This window comes from Sturnus vulgaris, chromosome 2 (assembly GCF_052056855.1).
Source record: "Sturnus vulgaris isolate bStuVul1 chromosome 2, bStuVul1.hap1, whole genome shotgun sequence".
NCBI classification, from domain to species: domain Eukaryota; kingdom Metazoa; phylum Chordata; class Aves; order Passeriformes; family Sturnidae; genus Sturnus; species Sturnus vulgaris.
This window is the reverse complement of record NC_142244.1, coordinates 102,890,850-102,918,157: the sequence shown is the minus strand read 5'-3', so window position 1 is coordinate 102,918,157 and position 27,308 is coordinate 102,890,850. Positions and strand designations below refer to the sequence as shown.

General features: G+C 41.2%; 1 protein-coding gene and 1 long non-coding RNA gene across 4 annotated transcripts; one reads left to right on the top strand and one right to left on the bottom strand.

Annotated features, from left to right (window-relative positions):
• Positions 1-7,774: 7,774 nt before the first annotated feature.
• Positions 7,775-10,704, bottom strand: LOC148224936 (uncharacterized). The gene is made up of 3 exons (XR_015801998.1): positions 10,341-10,704; positions 10,057-10,222; positions 7,775-8,455 (listed from the first exon to the last, which is right to left on the bottom strand). It is a non-coding gene; the product is annotated as an uncharacterized LOC148224936 (long non-coding RNA).
• A 4,746-nt stretch (positions 10,705-15,450) lies between these two features.
• RBBP7 (RB binding protein 7, chromatin remodeling factor) lies at positions 15,451-24,770 on the top strand. 3 transcript variants are annotated; one of them, XM_014875887.2, is made up of 12 exons: positions 15,451-15,821; positions 16,105-16,249; positions 18,053-18,195; positions 18,653-18,826; positions 19,136-19,251; positions 19,799-19,959; positions 20,860-20,986; positions 21,076-21,153; positions 21,707-21,783; positions 22,688-22,745; positions 23,290-23,400; positions 24,207-24,770. In XM_014875887.2, exons 1-12 carry the CDS (start codon positions 15,806-15,808, stop codon positions 24,273-24,275), a joined length of 1,275 nt encoding a protein of 424 aa, XP_014731373.1. In that variant the 5' UTR covers positions 15,451-15,805; the 3' UTR covers positions 24,276-24,770. The 3 variants fall into 3 exon arrangements, with proteins under 3 accessions (XP_014731373.1, XP_088016357.1, XP_088016355.1); XM_088160231.1 differs by having other exon boundaries at positions 15,599-15,821; positions 19,781-19,959; XM_088160229.1 differs by having other exon boundaries at positions 15,791-15,812; positions 19,781-19,959.
• Positions 24,771-27,308: the final 2,538 nt, after the last annotated feature.

Genomic DNA, 27,308 nt, shown 5'->3' with positions numbered 1-27,308 from the left:
ATTGATTTCCTCACAGTGCTGATGTTATCAGTTGTACTCGTTTCTCTCCAGTGTATCTGTTTGCCCAATTCTCTTGGTCTTTTACTTCTGCTACTTAACAGCAAAAGCTGAGGATGTTACTGCCTCCCAGTAATAGTTGGTAAACAGATGCTTTTCAGAGCAACAGCTGCACTTTCACAAAAAACTTTAATTTTCTTTTGCAATTTTACAATGAGATGAAGTAGCTGGAATGCTTTGGAGACAAAGGAGCTCATGAATAATTCACTTGACACCTTTATACTGAAGTATGGGTGTCTTCATTAAACAAAATTGCCTCCTGTCAAGGGCAGTGAGAGGGTTTTGAGAGGAAGGCAACGTTGTTTCCGTTTGAGACCTCAGAGAATGACAGTTGACGGCAAGGTGGAACTTAATGTCAGTATAATTTTTTTAACTTTTTGTTTATTATTACCCTTTAAATAATTTCAACATAAAAATCACTTGAGTTCAGTACTCTGGAAAATAATGCAAAGTAAAAAAATTCTGCAGGTATATAGATTACAGATGCCTGTGGCCAGTGAAAAAGAACAGATTATGCCTATTTACACATAGGGCTAAAATTGCATACAGCAGCATACAAGGTGTTTTATCCATTTTTTAGTATGAGGTGGTGCTGGACACCCTCCTGAGTATTCCTGAGGGTTCCTGGGGTTCCCCCCAGAGCTAGCTCAGCTAGGCCAGCGTCCTGGGGTGGTTCAGCCCCTTATCTGTGGTTCCAAACACCTGCGGGAGCATGGTTTTGTTAAGATCCAGCCAGATCCTTGGCATTCTTCCCCCACCACACACACCCCCGAGGCAGAGCGTAAACTGCAGGCACTTAACATCCTTGTGCTGTCTCACTGGCAGCATCATGAGAGATGCCACTTTGGTTAATTGCTGCAGAGCAGGAGTGCCAATTTGGCTCTGGCTAACACAGGATGTGGATGGAAGCATGGAGTCTTTCTCTGTCGGTAGAGAAGGCTGCAGGGATCTGAAATAAGGTTAGAGCCTGCGGCTCTCCTCCAAAATACCTGCCTGCTCAGATCTTATAACATCTCAGCTTTCAAGCAAGTCCCTGAAGCTCACACAGCCTGTAAATGTTACTGATGGTGGTGTGAGGGAGCAGGGAAATGTCTTAATCGGGTAGTAAACACTGCATTTAATGAATTGCACAGACAGAAGAGCTGGGACAGGGCTTACAGCAAAGATCCTGAATTACCAGCAGAGCCACAAGCCTTCAATCGGGGTCTCTCAAGAGGGAGATATGTGGAAGAAGCCATATCAAGCTATTTAAAATGTTTTGGGGAGCTGTTCTAGAAATAACAGTGAACTACTTCCTTCCAACCAGGGAACCTGCAAACAAGACTGGAGTAAAACAGAGTGAGAATTTGCAGGCTAGTTCTTCAGAGGGATTCCATGTGTGCACAACTACTACTAGAGAATAAAGAATGTTTGTTAACATTAGTGTATTAGTTAATGTTAGTGTATTACTCACTAGAAAAGTTGAATATACTAAATCAGGAAAAGGCATGTTATTCCATACATCATTTGAGAATAATCTTGTGTCAGTAGAGTCCTCTGGGCAGAGGATGCAAAATCCATGTTAACAAATACTTTCTGACTTCCAGTCACCCCTATGTAGAGAGCTTGACCACTAAAAGTACTGAGGATGTGTCCATACTGCAATCAGTCTGTGACTGCAGCCTGCAGAGACATTCCAGAGTGAACTTATGGCAGGTGGTTTGGAAAAAGATGCTGCAGCGTCTCAAGGTGCCCAGCACACTGAATGTTTACCTGAATTTTTAAATGGGCTTTGGAGCCTTTACTGATCTATGTGTATCATCTCCTATAGTCTCTTTAGCTAGTCTCAAGCTACCTTCAGTACATCTACGTACGTTATATCTGTCTTTGCCTTAGGGAAGAAATGCCATGAGATCTGTGCCCTGACCATGATCCCACAGCTGGTGAAGGAAAGGTGAATACTCCGACTATAGCATCAGTAAAAATCTCCCACTAAGTATTTTTTCACATTTCCACCCTCAACTGTGTATATTTGTGAATATTGCAAATAGCTGCAGCCTTCTAGACAAAACTACTATATTAAAAAGGTAAACTTACTGTCTACCCCAGCTAAATACAAGAAGCAGAGCTGATCTCACTTGGAAGCTTTTGACCAGCTTTAATGAGAGCTCTTCTACTTGCTGGTACTTTTTGATGACAGTGCATCACTGCTATTTTGAGTCAGCCTGAGTTTGGTGCACTGTGAAGAATTTTGTTCACAGTGATTCAGCTGCAGTGCTGTTAGCAGCATTAGCACGGACAGTGCTGCCAGCAGAAACCTCAGGAGCAAGGATAACTGGCATGATACTGAGAGCAATACAAAGCTGTTGACAAATACAGCTCTTAGTACCACTGACTGTGCTAAGCAAGGATGGAAAGCCTCCTGCAGCTTGCTTGGTACAAGCATAAGTGCAACGTCATTCTTTGGGCTTTCAGATTGTCTGGCTGAACCAAGGAACACTATGGGAGGCTGCTGAGTGATGCTGTCTGGCGATGATCCCATGCTAAAAATACAATGGAAGATAACTGCTAGTCTTTTCAGAGTTTTCCTCCTCAGTTTTCTGTGGCTTTTATATTGTGCATATATGGTGTGGAATGGGAAACAGAGCACCTCATTTTTTCACTGAACCTCAAAGCTTCTTTGGTTTGGTACTTCTTTTGCTCCTAGCTGCATTTCTGTGAAGATGTTTCATGGCCCTTGCATGCTAGTAATTACAAATTATTAAATCCTAGGGATTTACACATTCTTGTACCTCTCATTGAGGACAACTGACAATTTATGGACAAAAACATAACACCTGTTAAATTTTAGAATCAGTGAACTTCTAGCCTTTTATTCTTCATGCAGATCTTCTATTGCAGTATTTTGAAAGCTGCATTTCAAGGCAAAAACCAAATAGTATCTCCTTTTCCATATGGTGGAAAAGAGAAAAACTTTTCCCCAATTTATCTCCTGAGTGACTAATAGCCATACTTCTGGATCGGATGTGAGCATTGTATCTATTCCGAACACTCTTATCACCATTTCCAAGGGGTTTGTAAAGGATGACAAAAAGCTATGGTACAGAAATTACTGTGATGGCAGATTAAAATTCCAAGGCTTGTGGGGTTTTTCATTTCAGAAACAGTTGCAGTGATTTAAGATGCTGCCAATCCTTACTCTCCTCACTACCCAGGCCCAGTTATATTTTCCAAATCTCTCACAAGTAACATTTATGTGATTCTAAGCCAATATCATATGAAATCTAGCAGCTCAAGATCGACTGCCTCTCACAGTAATGTGGCTTCTCTTACTAAACGACTAGATCTCACAGTAAAGTGGCTGAAGAAGCATTTTGCTCTACTGATTTCAAAAGGGAGGACATTGAAAATGTGAGTCTGTTCACCTCCGGCAGGAGGACAACAAAGAGTTGGTCAATAACAATTTATATTGTTGCAGCTATTTCTTTCCTGAATGTGTTTCCAAGACCTAAGCTACAATTTTGCAAAACTAAGGGGAATAAATGCAGAGTTAAACTCTGCAGCTGATCACAAAGTTGGTTACTGCACAAACATTTTTAAGTGCTGTGCAATTTTAGTGACTACTAATTGCTTGCAAGCCACTTATATAAATCTAATCAAATAAACCAAACCTTTCTAAGAATCATAAAAGAAAAACTACTCCCTTTGGCTTCACAGTCCTCATTACTTGGCTAGATGCATTTGTTGAGACAGAGCTCCACTAGACTGATTCAAGTCAGGATAACAAATCCCATATTCCAGATGACAAAACATTTTCTATTAGGCTATCTTTCAGAGGCAAATCTCTTATATTGGCAATTCCCATCTTGTGACTAAAATTTATTGTAATTTGAACTGAATACTCTTTATTTTCAGAGACAATGAATGTCTCTGAAATGATCAGTAAAAAGTTTGAAATTATCAATAACCTGTCATAACTGAAAAAGCGTCAAACCCTAGTGTGCCTAATCTTAGGAGAAAATAATGAAGTATCGATTTTAAAAGGTCTTTATCAAGATTTCTTCATGAGCACTAAAAATGAAGAACTTGCGACAATGTGTGAAAGGTTCCATTTTATCTGCAGCTGACCTGACATAGCACACCTGCACCCTGAATATATGCAGCAAGAAGAAACGTCTTGAAATATGTATTTTCAAATCATCATTAAAATGTTTTTGTACTCGGAGTGACCTGCAGAAAGAACTGAATTAAAATGCTTGGTCTGGGGGGAGGGGGAGTTTCAAATTTGATAATAAATGTATTTTTTCTTCATATAAGCTTTGTATTTTCATACAAGCTGTGAGACATTCACTCACCTTCTTTGAGATATTAGGATGAATACTGGTTAGAAAGCAGGAGTAGTAGCCTCGAGTCAAAGGCAGGTAAGCAGGCATTTAAAAAGATGTTCAGTTGACTTCACTGCAGAGTGATAATTAGTTACACTCAAATGATGTCTCTTGAGGTAATGCACTTGAGAGCAAATCTGGCATGCAGCTCAAAGTTTTCTGGGGTCATAGCTCGTATCCTCAGCCAAGTATGCTCAGATGTATTACAAGTTTCTTTACAGCAAAAGGTGGAAAAACTTTTTTTGCCATGACAGTGTATAAAGTTAGGTAACAGAAATACTAGAATTGGTCTGGATGAAAATCCACAACTGTACCAGAACAAACAACAGAGCAAAGTAGCAAAGCCACAGCACAGTGGAAGAGCCATTCCCCTCCCTGTTACCTCAGCACTGACACAGACCATAATCAAAAAGAACAGAACAGGCAGCAATCCTATTGAATATTTATGGAGGATAATAATAAACAAGGTTGTTTAGCAAAAATATTGTCCATAATAACAGTTGATTCCTAGAGAGTTTAAAAACCTGTCCAAACCCATTTCTTGTCACCCACGGAGAGGAACCCAAGAGACATAGTGAGGACCTGAAAGCTATTTGCTGCTGCCTTCCATGGCATACAAATGATCCTGGCAAAACTGGTCAGGCATGCATGTCTTAGTAATTGCAAGTATGTGGGCATGAGTGTGTGAGTGGATAATATCAATTTGCTTAGGGAATTGTAAATTAAAATCATGTTCTGTCTGCCTATGTTCTTGTACTATCTTTTATTGCACTAACAACCTATGAGGACTATTTATCTCCAGTTACATAACACTTTGCTGTGGACCTGGTGTTGTCTTGAGTTGAATGGATCAGAAATTCTGATACTGTTCTCACAACACATCCTTCAGAAATTTCAGATTTGGGTAATTGTGGGCTAATGGAGTTTTCCAATATATACAAGTCAAACTTAGTTAATGGTTTTGAAAGTGAAATCGGACAACTTTGGCATGATTGCTTATGGAGAGAAAGAGCTGGCTCTGGTAACTCTGTTAAACTCTTGCAAATCAGTATCCTGTGAATTGGTGTGGTCAGTCCAAATGCTACTATCATACAGCTGTGTAGAGCAAAATGGCCCAGAAATTATCTCACAGTTCACCCTTCAGCAAACAAGCAGGACATCATAAGAAACAGCATGTTTTAGCCATGAGAGATGTATTTTTTCCACATTCTTTTGCTTGTTCTTTCCATATCTGCTTTGTTTTGGGGAAAAAAAGACAATTTTGGTGGAAAGCAATGTGCATATGCACACAGATACTTCCTGACTTTAAAAAATCTAGAAATATAGCCAATAGCCCATTTGCACAGAACTCCACAGCACTTGCTGATGTAAAGCTTGGTAAGAAACAGCATATCCAGCTGATGGCAGAGATACTGGTGCTTCTAGCCCTCACTTTCCCATGAGAAAATTAGTTTGCAGAATGCTGTAAGCCCTGTGCATATTTCAGAATTACTCTATGCAATAAGCCAAATGTTAGCTGCTATGCAGTGTATTCAGTAATTTTCATGGAGTCTCTTACTTTGCTTTTCTCTTTGCTTGACAGCAACACTTGTGCCAAAAAAGGTTGGGTTTTTTGTCCTTTTTTAACACAAGTTCTCTCTGCTAATAAGAATTTCTGAAGTGATCAAACGTGATCCTGTTAGGAGAAAGGGTCAAAGACCCATTTGTAGTCTGTGTCTTATGCTGAAAGATCACCTAGTAGGCATTATCAAGGTCCTGCTGCATTCTAAACACAAACAAATGAGAATCCTCAATAAAACTTCCATCTCCTCTATGGCACCAACTCCCCAACCAGCTCTGTTGCCCAACACTTGCAAGATTTCAGTGGCAGCAGCTGATTTCTCACTTTCCTCTGAGACAGTACCTGCTTTGGCACTTCTTCAGGCTTCCTGTAAGCTGCTGTTATCCCAGAAAAAAAAGAAGGGCGAGCTGATGTCTGAAAAAAACCCCAGGCATTGTGGCTTAGTATTATATGCTGTCCTACCCCACTCAGAACAGGTCTTCACACAGACTTAATTTTGCATTGTTATGTGAACAACATATAAATGCCATTATCGCTTACTTAGAAAAATGTTACTTAAATACAATGTATTTCAAGAATTCTATTATATTAAAAAAGCTTTCTTGTCTTCATGGCACACTTTTGAGTCTTAAGAATGAATTACAAGTTTTACCTGACTCTGATGGAGTTTAGTATTCTTTTATCCCTTCTTAGGAGGTGAGTTCTGTGCTTTCAATTTTGGAATTAGGTTTTTTCCCCTTGCTACTAAATGTCCATGTTGCAACTTATTTGTACTGTATTACAAAAGCTTTGTTAAATAAATGTGTCTGGGATTTGTGGTGAAAGGAGGGGGAAATTATTATCCTTAACTCTTGTAGCAGTTCAGTCCCAATGAAACTGTGATTCTTCTGTGACCTACTCTCTCTGACCACCATCTCCTACATACATAAGCCTTAAGAGACACAAATGACCCAGTACAGGAGAGGCTGTGGGTAGCTGTACCAGCCAAGGAAAAGTCTGAGGGAGGAACTAGGTTTCACTTCTCTGGGGCCCTCATTTTCCCTGTGGTTGATTGTGAGAATGTGCTACATTACCCCTTAACAACCTGTGGTAATTTCTTCCCTTCCCTTTCTCTAAGTGTATGGAGAACGGGGAGTGTTTCCACATTTCAGCCCACTTCAACGTCTTGTGTTCCACATGTTACCAGAACATTTCTCTTCTGAACATGCTAGGCCTTAATAAAACACATACAAGATCAACAGTATACTGCCCCTAGATATTTCCACTGCCGAGCCAAGTAAGTGGAGAGAAGAGACTGATGAATGACTCCATGGCCACACATGGGAAAGAGGGAAAAGTGTTTCCAAATGTTCTGTTAAAACCTGTAACATACTTTTTAAAACTCTCACATTTCAAGTCAAAATCCCCTGAGACAGAATTTCTGACCTTCACTATCTTTAACTGTGTGTTTCCATATGTGCCACTGCCAAAATGCTGAGTAGGCATTAGAGATATACCTTCAGTACATCATTTTAGCTTACAAGATGCTTACTGTGAATCCAGATACTTTGTTCTGAAACTGGGGCAATTTCACTGCAAATACTAACCAGAGCACATAATGCTACCTAAGCAAATGCCACTCAGGCATTACAGATGATCAGATAATCAGATACCAACATGTTTAAGAAATATAAGCAAAGAGCATTTGAAAATCTACCAAAAAGCTATCTGTATTCCTTTCAACAAAACAATATCAAAGAAACGAGGTACTTTATGTCTAACAGTAGCAAATAGTACCATGGAATAGAAGTGGATCTGTAGAGTAAAACAATTGTTTTTGAGGACCTTGACTCCATGCTAAATATATTTGATAGGAGCATTAATAATTTTAGATTCTCTTTTGTCTGGTTCTGTATATCTGACCCCTTCATTGGCAGGTGGAACATATTTCTGATTTAGTTTCTCTGAAGAAGGGTTCAGTGACCAGCGCTCCGTGACCAGTCTGCAGTGGAAACCAAAGTGCTCTAAGTGGGGACAATCATAAGGTTTGTTTCAAAGTTCACTCCTGATCCAAACTAAAATGTTAATGTTAACCCCACAAGACATGCAGTCAGGGTTCTGTTCTCCTTTGAGAGGCAACCAGATTCTCAGATAAGACCAACCCGGACTTATCTGAAAAGTTATCTCTCCCTTTTTCTTACTTGCTTGTTTCATCCAGGCACAGCTCCCCCGTAAGTATTCACAAAGCCACACTGTGTGTCTTTCAAATTCAAATTTCAGTTCTCTTTCTATATTTTCTTTGCTGCCATGGAGGTTGCAACCATGAGAACTGCTTATTTTGCTCACCAATAATTGCCACCTTGCACTGCCCCGTCTTCCTGTATCCAAACGTCCTGCTGTCAGAATCCAAGAAAAAGACAGATCTTCAGGTCAACAACTGGCATCTCCCTTCGGTGTCTGCGGAGTGCTGACAGAATGAGGTGCTGCCCTGTGCCTGTGGCATGGAGATGTTACAGTAACACATAACTAATAACAGAGCCATTCTGACATCCAACCTACTGCATCTGTGTCACTCCTCCAAACAAAAAATGAGGTTATTCACGCCCTCCTTAACCTCCTATGTGCAATGGTTTTAAAGTAAGAAAGAGCCAAAAATGACTTTTCACACCGAAATATGTTGTCGTGTAGTCTATACTTGTTTCCCTAAGCTTCAGCAAAAAACAGGTCCTTCCTAAGAAACAGGGCAGAGGTGCTATGTTGAGAGTTATCACTGCTCTACTCACACTGCCTCACTGCATCTCACAGCAGAGAATCACAGAAAGACAAAACCCTAAAGTCAAACGTTAGTATTCTGGGCATGGGGCTAGAAATCTGAGCTAGTATTAGCAGTCAGCAGTTCTGATTTCCTAAATTACTTTGGCCAAGTTGCTAGGCTCTGTTTACATTAGATTTCCAGCTGTATGGAGAAATAATTCAAATATGAAAGCTTAGATTTTTCTAAAGCCCCTAGTGCTAGGGATTTTCTCAGTTGATGGATGCTTAGTCTCAGATACCTTTTAAAGAGACTCTCTGCAGTATCTCAAATCACAAGATGCTTTTAAAATTCAGATTTTATTTAATTTGATCCAGTTGTGCTGCCTCTCAGCAAAGCAGCAATTTTGTTAAACCCTTTTCCTTTAAGAAAACCTCTTTGAAGAATATTTTAAATGCATGTTAAATAAGGTCTCAATGGTGTCCCATGATAATGTGAGTTCCTGTACTCGTATTTAGCTCAGTTGTCTCCCACTGAAGTCCTAATTATATATCCTGCTTATACCAATAACTAAGTAGGAATTTTAAAGCTTTCCTCCCATGCCATCAAACGAAAGCACATGAATGGAGTTTTCACCTTCTTTCTCAGGTTTTACATCTGCAGAAGACAGACAAGTGGCAGAGAGACAATACTCCTAGCTGGATGGTTCACAGAACTGAACATTCCAGACTTGGCAGTGAACCAGCAGTAGAGTGCTACAACTATTGACTTGCATAGCCCATGGTGCAGTCTCACGACTGGTGCACACTAATCTGAAACAAGAACCTGAATGAACCATCCCTGCTCTTGCCCACGGCCATGTCCTCCCCTTGGTGCTAGGTTTAAAACGAGGAAGACATGCAATGAGTATGCTCAATCTGATCATCTGGCTGAAAATCAACTCTGCAAAAAAACCCAAAAGTCAGCTACCCTGGGGATCTGATTCAGCTCCCCATTGACCTCATGAATGTTAGCACTAGGCAGAGCAGAAGAGTGAGCAAGAGGGGAGACCAGCTAATATTATCATGATCTTAGACTGGCTTAAACTGTTCATAAAAATATCCTCTGAAATGTTTAGCAAAATTGGCAGCATTGAGCTGGTGCACAGGGAATATAAGAATGTGTCAAGTACTGGCACAATAAGGCCATGCCACTATCTCCATTTCTCCCATTTGTGAACATGTGGCTATACCACTTCAGCTGAGTCACCACTGGGAGTAACTAGCAGAAACAGCAGCAAAGTTTATTTGCTTGGGTACCCACCAATTTTAGAACTGACTGCAGAAATGTAAACAGGCACCAACCTGGTCTCAGCAGATCCATCTGCTTGTTCCTTCTTCCCTTACATGATGCACACACTGTGAATCCATAGTTCCTCTGGCCCCAGCCTCCACCTCCCAAAGTAAAAGGCTGCATGGATGTCTAACATGACACCTGGGTGCAGGACTGTAGTTCTTGGTATTTCAAACCCTTGGAAAGAAGACAATATAAAAAATCAAGATCTCTAGAGCTTCCAAAGACTGCACATGAGGGTGTTCTGCCATAATGACTGACTAAATCAAACAGCATAAACAAAAATCTTCATTACCACAAAAAACAGGATCAGTGAGCTGAAACAACTTGGCATGGTTCCTGTCTCCGTGGATTCACCTCTGAGATATCCTGAACCTTGAAGACAATGCCGTTATTAATTGCTTCAAATCTCGGAAGAGTAAGAGTGAAGAATACAGAGAGAAACCATATGGTGACCTCAGAGAAGTCTCTGAAAAAGAAGGCTTGGCAGCTCAGGTGGGGAGAGACATTCCCGAAGATTAGAAGGCAAGAGTGGAGATCACTTTCCTTCACTGAATACTTGCAGAGACTTTTAAGCCCTAGAGTGGAAGCTGAAGAGGAAATGGATTATAATAAACAACTCCCTTTCACCTTCTTTGGCATGAAAGGCTGAGACTTTCCTGTGCTTCGGCATATCATTGAGAGTAGCAGTTTGCTTCAACTCCTTTCCATATAACTGAAAACAGCAGTGTCTGGATTACAGTCTCCTTTGATTCCTGTGACCCAGACACAGACTTGGGACTACCCAATTTGTGCTCCCTAAGTTCCTCCAAGATCACAAAGAGGGAGGTCAAGGCAACAAGCAACAGGGAACTCCATTAAGCCAAGTGCTGGAAGCTTCAGTAGTCAGAATTCTCCTTCAATTTTATTGAACATCTCCCCGTTGGCATTAATTTAAGCATTTGTACTTCTAGTAAAATAGATTATTTGTCGTAAAAATTTGCATATCTGCTACATCTATCAAAAAGCCAAATTATTTTCTGTTGAGCAAAATGTTCTCTGCCATTTCTTTTAATATCCCTACAGATCTGCAACTCCACATATGGGAAATAACCTGTCCAGCCCAGAGGTTGCAAGGCTACAGCAGACTATACATTGAAAACACATATTGGAAATATATAGCCATGAAAAACAGTGCATATTACAGCACTGTTTCATAAGATGACCTGTTAAAAACTACTCACATATTCCCCTGCTCTTCTGTAATTCAACCAGTTTCAGTACTCTGCAAAATTAATAAAAGTGTACCAAGCCAGTTATATAAACATTGATATCGCTTTCTCAAATAATCTACCTGCTATTATACATGGAATTATTTTTTAAAAAGTGTAGAAAATGCTAAACAAATATCACAGAGCATAGATATAGCCCAGCAAGCACAGTTGTTGAGGGAATATTGCCGTGTCCATGCAAACAACAAAACGGTGTTCAGCAGGGTTGGATTAGTCTTAGGTCAGTGCAGTGCTACTTTGGGAGGTGAACAAGGGACTTGTTATATGAGAAGAGGCTTGGTTTGTACTTTACAGAATAAACATATTCCACTTCAAAGGTAAAACACTATATTCCTGAATACTGAAGGAATCCACAAGACTGCTATAGGATTTCCTCTCATTTGCAGCTCGAAATTCAATACAATCTACAGCAGTTTGCTGAAAGTGTGACAAACAGTGCTAGTTATCCAAACCCTGCAGCTCATGAGTTTCCACTACAGCATCCCAATGGTGGGGACAATGCTGCCCAGAAGGTGCAAGAGGAGTATTTGTCTACAACGCTGGATTTGTCTACAACGCTGGATATAATCCCAGTGAGTCATGCTTTCCCCTAAGTACTGACATGCCCATAAATGCTCTTTATTCAATGCAAAGCAAAAGCTGCCATTTGCACACGGCTGTGCAGCACTCAGATGTTGCACATCAAGGTAAAACACAGTCACAGCTATTTAGAGGTGAACTACTGGAGACTTGCTGTCATTAGACAAACCCCAACGTGCATGTCACAGAGAACATGTCCAAGATACGGCTGCAGCTCAAGACTTTTTGTGACAGCAGTATACTGTTTAGGTGTGATTGATTCTGGGGAGATGATAAGTGCTGGGTAAATAAAGAGAAATATTGGATGAGCAGTGGGGAAAATAAGCATGGTCACATTTCAAGAAATTCTGAGTCAATATTTGCATCAATTAAAACAAAGTGTGTTTTTCTCATCTACACCTTTTAAGAAAATGATGCTTTATTCCAAACAGGCTACTGAGACTATGCAATGATAGCAAATATATTAGAGTAAAATAACTGTTGGGGCTGCTATTTTACTTTTCCAATGGGCAGTTTTGGGGTTTTGTGGAAACTTGTCTTACCCTACACAATTTTCTGACTGAGATGGTCATTCACAGTAATACCTACACCTACTTGCTGAGTTATGCTAAAAAACATCCATCACCTCTGCATAATGTATAAGAGACAGAAGCAACAACAAGCCAGCTAATTCTTTGCAGAGTAATAAATCAGCATACGTGTCTTCAAGCCAAAATTAACAAGTGCATATAATTCTTCATCAATATATCTGCAATTTGAAGCATGATACAGCACACTAAATTGAGGATGCAGGAAATGGTGTTTTTTTACTGAAATGAAGATGCAGTATTTGATGCTTAGGTTTGAAAGAAGTATAGCTTAATAAAAATGAAGCTTATGATTCAAGTCACTCTTTCACTTCAGAACTATTTATGGTGCATTTTACACATACTGCAAATGATGAACAACAGCCTCAGGTAATTGCTTTCCTTATAAAGTGTGGGAATCAAAGGATTCATTTTAGATGTGTGGCCGCAGATATGACCATGTCAATGAATTGCAAATAGCCAACATAAGAGCTGATGATGTGCTGTCTTTGATACACGTAGTGTTATAAATTGTCTCTTCCATAGTAAATCTCAACGGGAGAAGAGCACTTAATAACAGGATTTTTGGTGCAGAGTTTTAACTGAAAAGAAAATATGGTTGTGCAGGTGTAATTGTTAACAAGGAGAAGAGAACTGTGCTGGTCACTTACCAACTATTTTGACATCTGGATGTAACAAGTTTTGTTCACCAAAGCTAGTACTAGTTCTGGAAGCTATTATAATCCAACTGGATTTCCAGATCCTAAACAGAGTTGGCAAAAATTTGTGGAGAGCTGGGGAGCAATTCTTCACTTATAGTTCAGCCAAGCCCTACGTGACATCATTGAAGAACAATTTTGTCCATTATTTTTCAAAACTAATTCACATTTTCCCTGTCATATTCCAGGTAAGCTGTGGCCACAAATACTACTGTTTACAAAAAATCACAAAGAGCATCACAGCCAAATGTGTATACATGCTTCATCTTTCAAGGGGATACACAATCACCCTTCTGGGAGAGCCAACAGAGGTCACTTAAAGCCAGGAAGCCTGACAGAGATTTCCTTTATCCATCAAGTGATCAATGCTCTGTAACAACACACAGGCTCTGAAAGGTTCAGTCTTCACTCTGAAAACATTTTAGGAAGGCCTCAGCACTTCGTAGGAGTAGACACATACTTGGCAGCAAACACCAAAGCATCGAGTAAGCAGTGCCAAAGGGAAGCTGGTGCCACATCTGGCAGAACAAGGCCCTGTGTCTGTGTTAACTCATGCACTCCTATGCAGCTGACTACTGTACAGCCTCCATGCAATTTAACAGGATTCTCATTTCAAATAAGTAAGCCATGCATAGGTATAATTCCAATCTGTGCAGGTTAAGGAGAAGATTAATATATACTTATTAACTTCCCAAAAGATTTCTGTTTTTTAACGCTGATCAGAAAAGTAATGGTTTATTAGGGAAAGCTTCCAATTGGAGGAGCTGGCTGCCTTCCTCAATCTTATTCCCTGATTCCCATGCTACAACCTTTGGCTGCTGTTAGCAGCCTTGGAGTCTCCTGCCTTTGCTAGATATAAACATTTTCCAGAACTGGATTCCTTGTTTGAAAAACTGGTGTCCAGACCCTAGAAGGTTCAGTCCATGAAGAGTGTCCTCACAGAGGAAATGAAAATTAAATGCCAGCTATTATTTGGCTGTTTCCCTCTCTCTCCTGCCACCATCTATAGCAGTGAGCTCCATTTCAGAGTTGATTTTTTTCTGTTCTGGGACTCCAGACATATGAGCCTCAGTGATACAGGATTCATCTCTGTGAGTTTAACACTGAAGCAAGGATTCATCTTAAGACTGTAAGTCACAACATGGCAAGAAAACACATGTTATTTGGAGACAAATAGTTCATTTGAATCTTTAAAGGCATTTGGGAGAATCTAATCTGATTCATAACTGCCTCTATTTCCATTATTGTTCTGGAAAGTGTTATTAGCTGCCAGAAAGATCTACCCTGGTTAAGGCAAGCACTGCTCATTGAAAGCAGTTAAATAAAATCATAGAATGGTTTGAGTTGAAAGGGACCTTAAAGATCATGTCGTTACAGTGCCCCTGAACAGGGCCGGGACACCTTCTACTAGGTTAGGTTGCTCAGAGCTCTATCCAGCTGGCCTTAAACAATCTTTTGACTAATGATTGCTGAAAAGAGAGATCTGTCTGGGCAGGCATGGTGATCAGGCTGTAGGTTTGATTTGGATGATGGTAGGGTCGTATGCTTGATTTGTACGTGGCTGCTCAAACAAAGCCATGCCACTTGCCAGGGTATGAGACACCACCACTCACCCCATCAGAGAGCAGTAGAATTTGAAACTGTGGTAACACTGACTAATCGTGTGTCTGACAGTTCAGTAATGCAGTGCAGTGCCTTCCATGCCAAAACTGCAACTAAAAAATAGTTCAAACATACGTTTCTTCTAGAAAATTAAGCAATATTCAGTATCATTGCTGAAAGAACAGTAACTATTCAGCTGTGGCCACTGTAACCATTTTTACTTAAAGATTTATTTACCTGGTCTAGTGGAAGGCATCCCTGCCCAACAGGGTAGTTGGAACGAGCTGATCTTTAAGGTCCCTTCCAATCCAGACCAGTCCATGATTCAATGATTCTATCATTTCTAGTTGCGAAGGGGGATTAATATCCAAGTTTTTAATGTACTTTAGGACTCATTAGGTAAGACATACTTAATAGAGGTGTCCTCGGAGGCGCTGCTTTACCCACAGCCCCACCTCGCGGCCACAGCGCGGCCCAGCCGCCTTCGCCTTCCCCCGGCCCCTCCTCTCCCTTCCCCGGCCCCACCTCTCCTTCCCCCGGCCCCACCTCTCCTTCCCCCGGCCCCACCTCTCCTTCTCCTGACCCCACCTCTCCTTCTCTCGGCCCCTCCTCTCCTTTCCCCGGCCCCACCTCTCCTTCTCCTGGCCCCACCTCTCCTTCTCTCGGCCCCTCCTCTCCTTTCCCCGGACCCACCTCTCCTTCTCCTGGCCCCACATCTCCTTCTCTCGGCCCCTCCTCGCCGTCCCCCGGCCCCACCTCTCCTTCCTCCGGCCCCACCTCTCCTTCCCCCCCGGCCCCTCCGCGCCCGCCCCGCCCCTCCCTCGTCCCGCAGCCTCTTCAGGGCCGAGGGTGCTCGGAACAGGGGGGGGTTTCGTGGCCCCGGAGTTCTCTGTGGACACCCGTCCCTTCTTCCTCCCGCCTGCCTTTCCAGGGGCTCCTGTGCGCGCTCTCTCCCTTCTTCCCACTCCGTTTCTCCCTGCCGCGTCCTCCTCCGCCGCCTCCTGGCGCCGCGTCTCGCCCGGCATGGCGAGTAAGGACGGTAGGAGCGCCCCTCCCTGCCCCTGTCCCCGGCCGGACTGTGAGGGTGCGTGCGCCCGGGAATGGTGGAGCAGAGCTGGGCCTCTCCGGGATTCCTCCCCGAGAAGTTTCCACGGGAGGTGGGAGCGGGGATGGCCGGCCACGGTTTCCGTCCCGCCGGCCGCCCCCGAGGGCCCTATGGGACCCTGCTCCTGCCCCGTGCCCACCCGGTAGAGCCTGGGCCGGGGCTGCGCCCCCTTCACTCCCTCCTCCGTCGGTTCATCCCATCCCTTCCCTTCTCGCAGTGCTGGAGGACACGGTGGAGGAGCGTGTCATCAGCGAGGAGTACAAGATCTGGAGGAAAAACACCCCCTTCCTGTACGACCTGGTGATGATGCACGCCCTGGAGTGGCCCAGCCTCACGGTGCAGTGGCTGCCTGATGTGACCAGGTGAGAGGACGGGAAAGTGCCAGGGAAGCGCACGGCTCCTTTTCTGTGTGTGCTGAGTTGCTTGAGGATAAAAAGCCGTGCGAGCCGAGAACAATTTGGGTTAGACTTCTCTTTGTTAGCTTGTAGCGCTTTATTTTGCTTACAGCTTTTAAAGCCCTTCGGGTGTGCGGAAGCGTGGAGGGAAAAGGTCACAAGTTGATACTTCATCGAAGTCTATATTCGCCTAGCAGAAGGAGAAGGTGTTGTGAGGTGTGAACACAGAAATCTTTCTCAGTTTATTTCTAAATAAGAGATCTAGTGCTCATCTACAGTTAATTTTGACCGAGAAATCTATTTACTAAATTAGCTCATTATTGAAGACTGTTTTTCCTTATGTGCACTATTATACTCTTCTGTCCAAGCTATAGTATCTATAGTATAAGCTTGATATCTTTTAAGTCTGGATTTATTTAAGAGAATATTCTAAAACTGGTTCTTTGTATCCTGGTTTTGTGCCTGGTTCTTTGTTGAATTCACATGTTAAAATTTCCTATTCTTCCACACCCCCCTGAAAACAACTCTGGGCTCAGTTTAATTTCTTAAAGAATCATGAAGATGGGGATAGAATTTGTTCCTGTGCCAACTAATATAGAACTTAAATTGTTGCAGTAACAGCTCAGGGTTCCACTGAGGTAGTGGCCAAGGACTGGTGTAATGTAGATTTAGGTAGATTTTAAAATATGTGCAAGCTTTGTGCAGTTGTCAGAGGATGGTCTCCTTCTTCTGTAAAGTTCCACTCTGCATATGGGATGTTTTACATGTTGGTTAGGTGATCACTTCATTTGGTGTACCAGGATGTTTGGGGACGATGTTGAGAGATGTGAGCTAACTAACTAGTCATGGCATGGAGAAAATGCAGTGGGGATTTGAGGGTGTGGAGCCCTTATGAGGAACACTTCTGCTTGCCTCGTATTTTGCAGATTGACTTAATATTCAGTTTAAAACCTGGTATTTTCAATTATCCAGTGTCAAAATGTCCAGCCATTTAAGGCAAGGACTGCTTCTTTGTCTGTCATCTGACATGATGGGACACCTGTTCCTGATACAAGTAAGTGTGTGTGCATTGTGTTTCTTGCTTGGTTTTGTATTCTTCCCCCTCTACATTTGGAAGTGGTGTAGTAATATCTGTAGCAGTTTGATTACCCAAATGATTCTGGATTGCTTAGATTCAGGCAACATAATTAGCTCGTTGCATTCAAGAATGCAGAGGTTGCTTGGTTTTTACTGCTCAGATTTGTCCTTTCAGAGATAAATGGCACCATCCATCCAGCGGTTCACTTTTAGCTAAATGTTGCATTCAACCACCAGAAGAGAAATTTGATTCTAGTTAAGATAACTGGTAAAAGCTTCTAAGAGAAGTAACTAAAATAGGTTGACACTTGTCACCTCAGGATTTATGTTTTATGGAAAGGGGTATTGATTGTTTCCTAAATCAATACTGTGAGACTCTAGGGAAGTTAGACCAAAGTGGGTATTGCTGTCACCTTTAACTGCTGTGCCAGCTGTCCCTTTCAAGCCACAGTGGCAATGTTTACTGCCTTGTATTGTCACTTAAGCCTTGCTGGTTGTATCTTTGGTTTGCTCATGGCAGACTCCAGTTTGCTTTATTGTGCAAGTCTTTGCAACAAAGGGGAGGATCTCTTAAGGGAGTGTCTCTTTTCTAGCTCCCTGAAGAGGTTTGGCTCTTCAGGGTTATTGATGCAAGCCATGGAACTTCTGGAACTGAGCACGTAATTTTATTCCAACATTTATAATTCTAAACAGGCCAGAAGGAAAGGATTATGCTCTGCACCGGCTGATTTTGGGAACACACACATCTGATGAGCAGAACCACCTGGTTGTTGCCAGAGTCCAGATTCCCAACAGTGATCAGTTTGATGCTTTGCAGCCTGACAATGAGAAAGGAGGTGGGCATGCAGCATTCTTAGCTTCTGTTTGTGTAGTATCATTACTGCTTTCAGTTGTTCTGATAATGATATTCTAATTTTGTTAAATACAGAAAGTGGACATATACTTACCAGTCCACAGCTGTCTAATTCTAGACAGCTAAAAATAGGAAACTTTTTGTTTCAGAAGAGCTTAGGTAATGTTGATATGCAATCCCTACTACAATTTCTACCAGTTCTCAGTTGTGGTGAAAACTGGTACACATCTACCTCAAATAAAGACTAAAGCTCTGAAAGAGGATTCCAAATATCAAAAGTGTTAATGCTGTTGTGTTACATGGTGAGTCTTTCCTAGTCTTTGTTTATGTTTAATAAGGTTCTACCACTCTTTCTGGGCGTAGGGAAGATGCTGTGGAATGCTGTTTCAGTAGTCTAAAATAATGGATTGGATAAACTGACATTTTTCTGACAACTGTAGAATTTGGTGGCTTTGGATCTGTGACTGACAAAATTGAGATGGAGATTAAAATTAACCATGAGGGTGAAGTGAACCGTGCCCGTTACATGCCACAGAATGCCTGCATCATTGCAACAAAAACACCTTCTGCTGATGTGCTGGTGTTTGACTACACTAAACATCCTTCAAAACCAGGTGGGTCAGATTCCTTGGAGCTAAGCAAAATGCCTCTTGTCAAAGAGGAGTAAACTTGTGTTTAACTGTGACTGGGAGAGAATTGCTGAGCTCTGGGACCCAAAGAAGAAGACCCATATCTTCAGTGACTTTAACTGCCTGGTTATGCTCACTTTTGTAAAAGAATCTTGGTAGAAGCAGCACTCTCTGAAGAAGTTAATGTATAAAATATAATTATTACAACAGAAACAAATTTCTTGGGTAATAATGATGCTCCTATGGATTGATGTACAAGGAAATGCTAAATGAAAGGAATTTACTGTCTTTCAGACCCAAGTGGAGAGTGTAATCCTGACCTTAGATTAAGAGGACACCAGAAGGAAGGTTATGGCTTATCATGGAACACAAATTTGAGTGGACATCTTCTCAGTGCATCAGATGATCATGTAAAAACCATATATTTTCCCCTGTTTAAAAAAGCCCAACTCCTCCTAATTTATGCTGCAGTAGAAAATTGGAGAAAATCTGTCCTAGTTCAGCTGTGTATTATTATGTGGGGAAGCTCTCACATATTGTAATTACATTTCTAAAGGCTATGAGTTGGCTTTAGGCTGTAATCAACCACAAGTTCTTTTTAAGGTTTTTGCTGTAAGAACATAATGTTTTCATAGTTGTCTACTGGAAGAAACCCTTTAAACTGGTTTTAGTCAAGACCATAAATTAGTAAGACTCTCAAAGATCAATAACTAATAGCTTATAAATTTCTTTGTGAACTTTAAAAGTGTAAATTGCTTCTAAATAATCCTTGGGCCTTGAACTTGCAGGAAACTGATTGTTAATTTAGCTCTCATTAATGGCATAATAAGTGTTCTTTTTCAAAAGAAAAGAGCTGCTTCAGGAGTGTTGTCTCTTTATATGTAGAGTGTGATTGATTATTTATTTGAAAGATGATACAATCAGTCTTCATTTCAACAGAATGTGGCTTATTTACAGACGGTGTGTTTATGGGATATAAGTGCTGGACCCAAAGAGGGCAAGATTCTTGATGCAAAAGCCATCTTTACTGGGCACTCTGCAGTAGTGGAAGATGTGGCATGGCACCTGCTCCATGAGTCTCTGTTTGGATCTGTGGCAGATGATCAGAAACTTATGATGTAAGTTAGGAGATTTTTGGGTAGGGCTTGCTGTGTCCTGCTGATGCCTTTTTTTCAACCTAGAAATAAAACAACACACACTTTTGAGAAAATATTAGTATGGGAGGTAATATAAAAGTGAATCTTTATTGGAAGCCTGTGGGCCAGTTATGGATGAATGTGCACAAAAGCCCACACCCCCATAGGGGTGCATACAGTTTTCTAAGTTTAGTAAATTAGCATAATTGACAAGAAAAGCACCAATTAGGCAGACACATGCTAATGCAATTACACCCCAGGTCAAGCCCCTTCTCTGGAACCGCCTTTTGGAACAGGCTGTACTTTGTTTATGAAAATGTGTCTTGATGAGCCATTTTCAACCTTGGTAGACAGGGAGAGCCAAGATAGGATAGGGGCCCTTGGAATAGTTTTGTCTTTCTGCCTAGGAAAAGGGCATGGAAAACTAGCCACTAATACAATAGGCTGTAAATGTATGTGTAAGGAATACAGAGAATATATAAAAGAAAAATGTAAAAACCAAAACAGCATAATTTCCAATGGACCTAGTCCATAGCACTTGGATAAAAAAAGGTCTGAATTTTGGAGTGATTTCATGTAGTTTTTTTTTGGCAATCAGCTACAGTAGTGGTGCAGATTCACTGAAATCTACATGCCAGTTAGTGTGTTCACAGCACTTGAAAAGAAGATGTAACTAATATGTATGTCAGCTTCCTGGTGCAAGCTGTTCATGTACAACAGACATAAAATACTGAAGGTTTTGGAATTAAAACTGTAGCTTCAGAGTTGAGTTTAACAATACAAGCTGTAGTGAAAAAGAATTTCCTATAAAAACTTAAGTTTGTTTGCTTTCCCTGTTTCCTCCCTGCCCCCAACCCTTCCCCAAACCATTCACTGCCACAGCTGGGACACAAGATCTAACACCACGTCCAAGCCGAGTCACTCAGTGGATGCTCACACGGCCGAGGTCAACTGTCTGTCCTTCAATCCTTACAGCGAGTTCATTCTGGCAACTGGCTCTGCTGACAAGGTTTTCACTTGTGTATATTTTATATTCCTAAGCAGTGCAGAAGAAAGTCATTATGGTAAAACCAGTTTCTTGTTGCTTGTGTCTCCCAGACAGTGGCTCTGTGGGATCTTCGAAACTTAAAGCTGAAACTCCACTCTTTTGAGTCTCATAAGGATGAGATTTTTCAGGTGGGCAAACTACTTACAACCTGTAGAAAAACCCAAGTAAAGTACTGGTTTGGACAAGAATATGTAGATTTGTGTTCTTGCAACACAAATTAATCTGTTGAACCAAAATTCACTGTTGAGTTTGACAATTACAGACAGTACCATGTAGTTTATTTCTGCCTTTTCCCCACTTAACTTTGAATCATGTAGTCAACCACTTCCAGATAAAAAGATACTGGGTGTTTGCAAGTACCTTAAGTACAAGTAGAAGGTTTATCTAAAATAATGTGCTGTAGAGAGGATTTGGATTCAAACCTAATTTTGTGAACTCTGCCTATTTAATTAGGTGCAAGTAAGAGTGATTTTTAGATGAATTACACAAAATATGGTAAATCTGTAATAGTGAAATAATGTTGTCTGTTCAGTATGAGAGATCTTAAGACTAAAGCAATTTGTTTGAACTACTGGATAGCCTCTGTGCTGGAAGAAACTTGATTTACAGAGTATAGCTAAAAATTAGTAACAGGGTGCTTTAGAAATCAGTAACTGCTCCACTGAAGTTTTCTTTCAATAGGTTCATTGGTCTCCTCATAATGAAACCATTCTTGCTTCAAGTGGTACTGATCGTCGCCTTAATGTGTGGGATCTAAGGTGAAGAGCAATTCCTTTCTGTTAGTATACATCAACAGATGGTTAAAAAAAAGGCTGCAGGCCTGCTTTATTTGGAAGGTTGGATTTGTGCTGTTCTCTAGCTTTTCTTGCTTACCTCAAGTCTGGTCTTTTGGGTATAAATAGAAACAGCACGGTACATCTAAAGTTACTTCTCCATCAGAATTTCTTGTTAATAGCATTGTTTTCTGTTGTTCACTTGTTGCCTAGATTCAAAAGACAAAACCTGCAACAATGTTGAAGTGGTAGGATAAAAAGCAGTTCTTTAATGAAAGCTTTCAGGTGCACAAATACGGCTATACGTGTATACATGACAAAGGATTTCTGCAATTTTTAAAAGGTTAATTAATTCGTTTCTCTAGCAGGTATATCCAATAGATCAATTGGCCCAGTTAAACACCCTTGGGTCTGCCCCTTTGGAGTTGGTCCAGGAGTTTCTTTGCCCTATTTCTTGTTATGTCTCTCAATTTCTGGTGGAAAACAAAGTGTCCTTGTCAGAAATTGTGTTCTTCAAAATAAGACAAAACAGAATTTCAGGAATGTCTTAGAAAGGGTTAGCTAATTATTCTAAAATGTGAGTGAAGGCAGGAAAAGTACTAGAAATCATACAACTATATATTAAAAATCTACTAAGCTACAAATGTGAAAAAGGCTAAAAATCTTTAGGCATCACATCAGCGATTTTTACCTCCATGTGCTTCTCAAGATTCCATTTCAGTAACGACAGTGCCAGACTGTTGATGTGTTATACCTGCTGCTTATAGATATTTCACAGTGAGAAACACCAATGGCAAATATGGGAAACAAAGGCCGGGAACTGTTCAGTTAAGCTGACAAAGAATGCAACTGTCATTTTAGTAAAAAGTATAATCTACTTTCTTAACAGTAAAATTGGAGAAGAGCAGTCTGCAGAGGATGCAGAAGATGGGCCTCCTGAGTTGCTGGTAGGTACCCTTTTGTTCAGGTTTCAGTGTGCTGGCATGCTGTGTGGCAGTGAGATGTCTTGTTGATGCCTTTCCAGGCATCATTGTCACTGTGCTGCTAAAACTGCAGCTGTTCATGAATCTTTTCACCTCCATGGTTTCCAGTCCATTGCTAATTCTAATTTGCTGTAGGCTTCCTCTCTTCAGTTCTGAAGGTTTCCCCATCTCTTGTGTAAGTGTTCTTAGAGATAATCAAAATGAAATATGGCTGGATTTCACAGCCCAGCCCTGTGTGAAAGGAGACCATTTTGAGGATGTCAGTTGTTGCTGTAATAGCAGGAACTGTTATCTCAAATGCTGTCTCAGCAACTGCATCTGTGTCCATAAGCAGTGAATGGGAAGCAGTTGAGCACACACCTTCCTTATGTCTGTTGTGCATCTCTAGTAGCAATTTTTTCTTTGGATAGTCGTTGACATGATGAATTTAGCTTAAGAATCCTGGGTTTTGAAAGATTTCTGTAGAGTTGAAATGGCTTACTGAAGCTTGTGGGTTTTTTTTTAACAGTTTATTCATGGAGGACACACTGCCAAAATTTCAGACTTCAGTTGGAATCCTAATGAGCCTTGGGTAATCTGTTCTGTATCAGAGGACAACATAATGCAGATCTGGCAGGTGGTGAGTGTCACAACAGCTCTTGTGTTACTCTGAAGCTTGTATAAATGAAACTGAAAAGGCTTGTTCTTCTTAGGGAAGCTTGTGCCTTCAAGGACTGAAAGTTGTCCGTGCCATATACTTCTTGATCTAATCAAAAAGTGTGAGACTTTTAAAAGAAAATAAAGACTAAAACAACTTGAATAAAAGCAACTACTAGTTAATTCTTGATTCCAAGACCTAGGTACTAATTAAGATTTATTCTTAACAAAGCAGTTGCAAACTTATTTCCAATATTAGCCAGGACTTACTTGTGCCCTTTCCCTCCCCCATATGTTGGCTGTAAAGCAGGATGTCTTTTAAATCCCCAGTTAGTTCATATTACTTCGCATTACAGGAAATGGATCAGCTATCTTAGAAATGTGGAATAAAGTAATTTGAGAATAAATTGAGTTAAACTCTAATGGACTTGAATGTATTTCACAGGTCAGGCTTCTTTTTTTAGTACCTGCTCTTGTTTTGTGTGTTTAGACTGTGGTTGAAAGAATTCCAAATAAAATGCTCATATAAGGGCTAGTGGTTAAATGGCCACTGCTTTTGTTGTTGAAATGGAGCAATGCAAGAATGCAGCTGCCATAATGTAGCCACTGTGTACACATTGCTAAATTTGGCAGACCTTTAAGAAAGGGCAAGGAGAAAATCCCTCCAAGGAGGGGATGATGGCTGTGCCACCTTGGTGTTATCAAGGTTTTTTTTTCTATATGAAGTGTAGAAAATTGTATTACAAATGATATACACAGTTGTTTCTAAGCCATGTTTTATTTCATCAGGCAGAGAACATTTACAATGATGAAGAACCAGATGTAACAGCAGCCGAACTGGAAGATCAAAGAACGTAACTTTTCTTCTTTAAGGAACTACTGGGAATGACATAGTCAAATTCTATTACTACTGTATACATAAAATAAAGCCCTGAAAAAAAAACCCCTCAAAACCAAATAGCAAACCAAATGCCAAACCAAAACCCCACAATCACTGGGCAGAAGCGTTATATTAAAACAAGAATATTCCTAATCAGATTAAGCAAAAAATATGACAACTCAAGCAAGCAAAAAAAGCTTGTTTAATCAAGTTGTTATGGGATACCTTTGGTTCTGTGGGCACTTTGAGCTGTTACATACTGTACAGCAATTAGCTTTAGAGAAAATAAGAATTACTTAATACCTTTGTCTGTATTTTTAAATAGCTTCTTGTAAATAAAATGGTCACATCTGTACTCTTCACACATAGAAACTGTATTAAAAAAAGCCCTTTTTATTAATATATAAAGAGTTTTTCACTTTTACACACCACTTTTGGCTTGGTTTTGCATAAATAAAATCTATTCAAAAATGTTTGGTGTATTTCATGTTCACTGGCATAAATTGAATGCTTCTTGCATTCAATAATATAATAAATTTAATTGCTGCTTGGTGATAAAGTTATGTGTTTTTTTTAGTTTAATACTTAGCCCACAGTTAAAAATCTGGGAAGATTAGAGTTGTCTTCATGCAAAATAAAAAATTTGAATAGAGGACTTTTTCACAAAGGGAAGGGGTATAGGAGGAGGTTTAGGGAATCCCTGGCAAGAGCCAGTAGATCTGTAAAGCTCAAGCATAAATCTTGAGCAGACTCAAAGAACTTTATGTTTGAGTGATTGGTGGTTGGATTTTGTTTGTTTGTTTTGGTGGATTTTATATATTAGGGGGTTTTTTTGGGTGGTGGTAAAAGCACTGTCCAATATCATTTTCTTAAGGGCCAAGGTGCCAGTGCCCTCTCAGTGAATTGGTGTCACCTGTGTTTGGTTAGAGCCTTCCTGTTGTACTTTTTACTTGAGGGAATTTGGCAGTTGTCTAAAATACATTAGTGTCTGAACAAATAATTGATAAACAGTTTGCTTCTAAACCTCGGACTGACTGAAAAGCTCAAGAATTTTATCTGTATAGTAGCAAAATTTCATTGTGTTTATCATGAATGTAGACAGCAGATGGATAATATTGGGAGCTGTCTGGCAAATCTAAGTGTCTGAGTTTATAGCTCTTAGCTACCTAAGACCTTAATTTAATTAATTGATGGCTGTCCTGATCTTTCTGCTCAAGCTGAAAAAAAAAAAAGAGATGATGGTGGTGACTGACAACTGAAAATGTGATAACTTGCTCCCCTCTCCACTGGAACTGTAACAAGTTAGTAGACTGCTGGGCTCAGGCTGCACATCTGAAGCTGCCTGTGCTGGCTCTGGCTGGGATGAAGTGCATGTCTGTCCAAGCAGCGATGTGGTGCTGGGGCTGTGGTTTGGATTTATGGCTGGAATGGTGCTGATAAGGCACCCGTGCTTTGGCTCTTGCTGGGCAGTGCTTGCACACGGTGTAGGCTGGGGGGAAGGGGTTTGAGCTGAGGAGACACAGCTGGGACTGCTGACCCCAACTGGCCAAAGGGATATTCCTTACCTTAGGCCATACTCAGCAATAAAATGGATGGAGGAAGGTGAAGAGGGCCTTTCGTGGTGGCCATTGGGCATTGACCTGTGTCAGGGAGGGGGCAACTGCTTTCCATTCCCCCCTCACCCACTTCTGAAAATCCTCCAGCTGTTCCCAGGAGATTTTCTTGCTGTTCTCTTCCCTGCCCTGCTGGGGAAGTGCAAGTGACAGCACATGATAAGTGTCAAACACTGAATTCTGAGGTGGTTTCTGGTCAGGCTCTACATTCTTTTGACTATCATTTTGACACACACAGCTCTTGAAAAGCAGGAAATGAAGATGTCAGTGGCCCAGCTTTCCGAAAAACAGAAATACTTCCCTGAGAGCATGGTGGTGTCTCCTCCTGGTGCAGATAGAGCGGTGCTCTGTGACATGACCCCTCCCTGCTGCTGGTCCTCTTCAGTGCTTGCTTCAAGGAGCCTCGTGGCTGCTTGGCACCAACATGTAGAGCACAGCTCATCCCTAGAATTGGTGATTCCAGCTTTGTGTGTGAAATACAGTTGGGGTTGTTTGCTACAGTCTTTTTACTGCCTCAGTAACTGAATGGGAGAAGGAAAGTGGAATGTAGTAACTGCACTGCTCTTCTCCTTGCTTTTCTTATGCTTTCTTAATTCCCTGCCTGCTGTTACCCCCCTGCTTTGGAGTCACTGGGTCACCATGCAGGGACTTGTCTCTCCACACCTTTTTCAATAATGGTTCCTAATAAAGTGATGCAGGTAGGTGCAAAAGAGCTCGAATATTCCTCTGTAAGGCTGAGATGCTGTTGAGTTGAGCAGAGAGGTGACAAGTGGACAGGATGTGCTAAAGAGCATGGAAGGTCAAACCTGCCAAAGGGCACCTTGGCCACTGCTTGATTGACTGTGCTTTGGTCCTGCTGGTGTTCTGGGTGTACAAACACTAAAATTCTGTGCACAGGAAATGGAAATTAATGAGTTCTCTAACTATGGGTTTGGTTTGCCAAGCCCCCTGCCATGGGCAGGGACACCTTGCACTAGACCAGGTTGGGGCTCCAAACCCCATCGAACCTGTCCTTGGACACTTCCACAAATGGGGCTTCAAGGCATCCACAGCTTCTCTGGGAAACCTGTTCCAGTACCTCACCACTCTTACCATAAAGAATTTCTTCCTAATATCTAATCTAAATCTACCTACCAGATCTGGATCTGTAGGGATCACTGATCATTGAAGGTGGTACCTTGAATGTCCCACAAAGCCCTACTTCCATCTAGAGCACAAAGGAGCAGCCACTTAGGGCCTGGAGGTGCAGTCAGTGCCTGCTCTTACAGCTGAAAGGATGGGATAATTAATAAGGGAACAAAATGAGAGCATAATTTCATTAACTATACCTGCATTTCTATGTGCAGTAGTAAATCCAGCCCCTGCACTGCTTTCTTTTCCCCAAGTCTGGATTGTCTT

Bases quoted from the DNA above. Each gene is read 5' to 3' on its own strand.
- RBBP7 (XM_088160231.1), top strand. The intron at 18,196-18,652 runs GTGGGCATGCAG...TGACAACTGTAG, and splicing joins GCCTGACAATGAGAAAGGAG to AATTTGGTGGCTTTGGATCT. The intron at 22,746-23,289 runs GTAGGTACCCTT...TTTTTTTAACAG, and splicing joins ATGGGCCTCCTGAGTTGCTG to TTTATTCATGGAGGACACAC.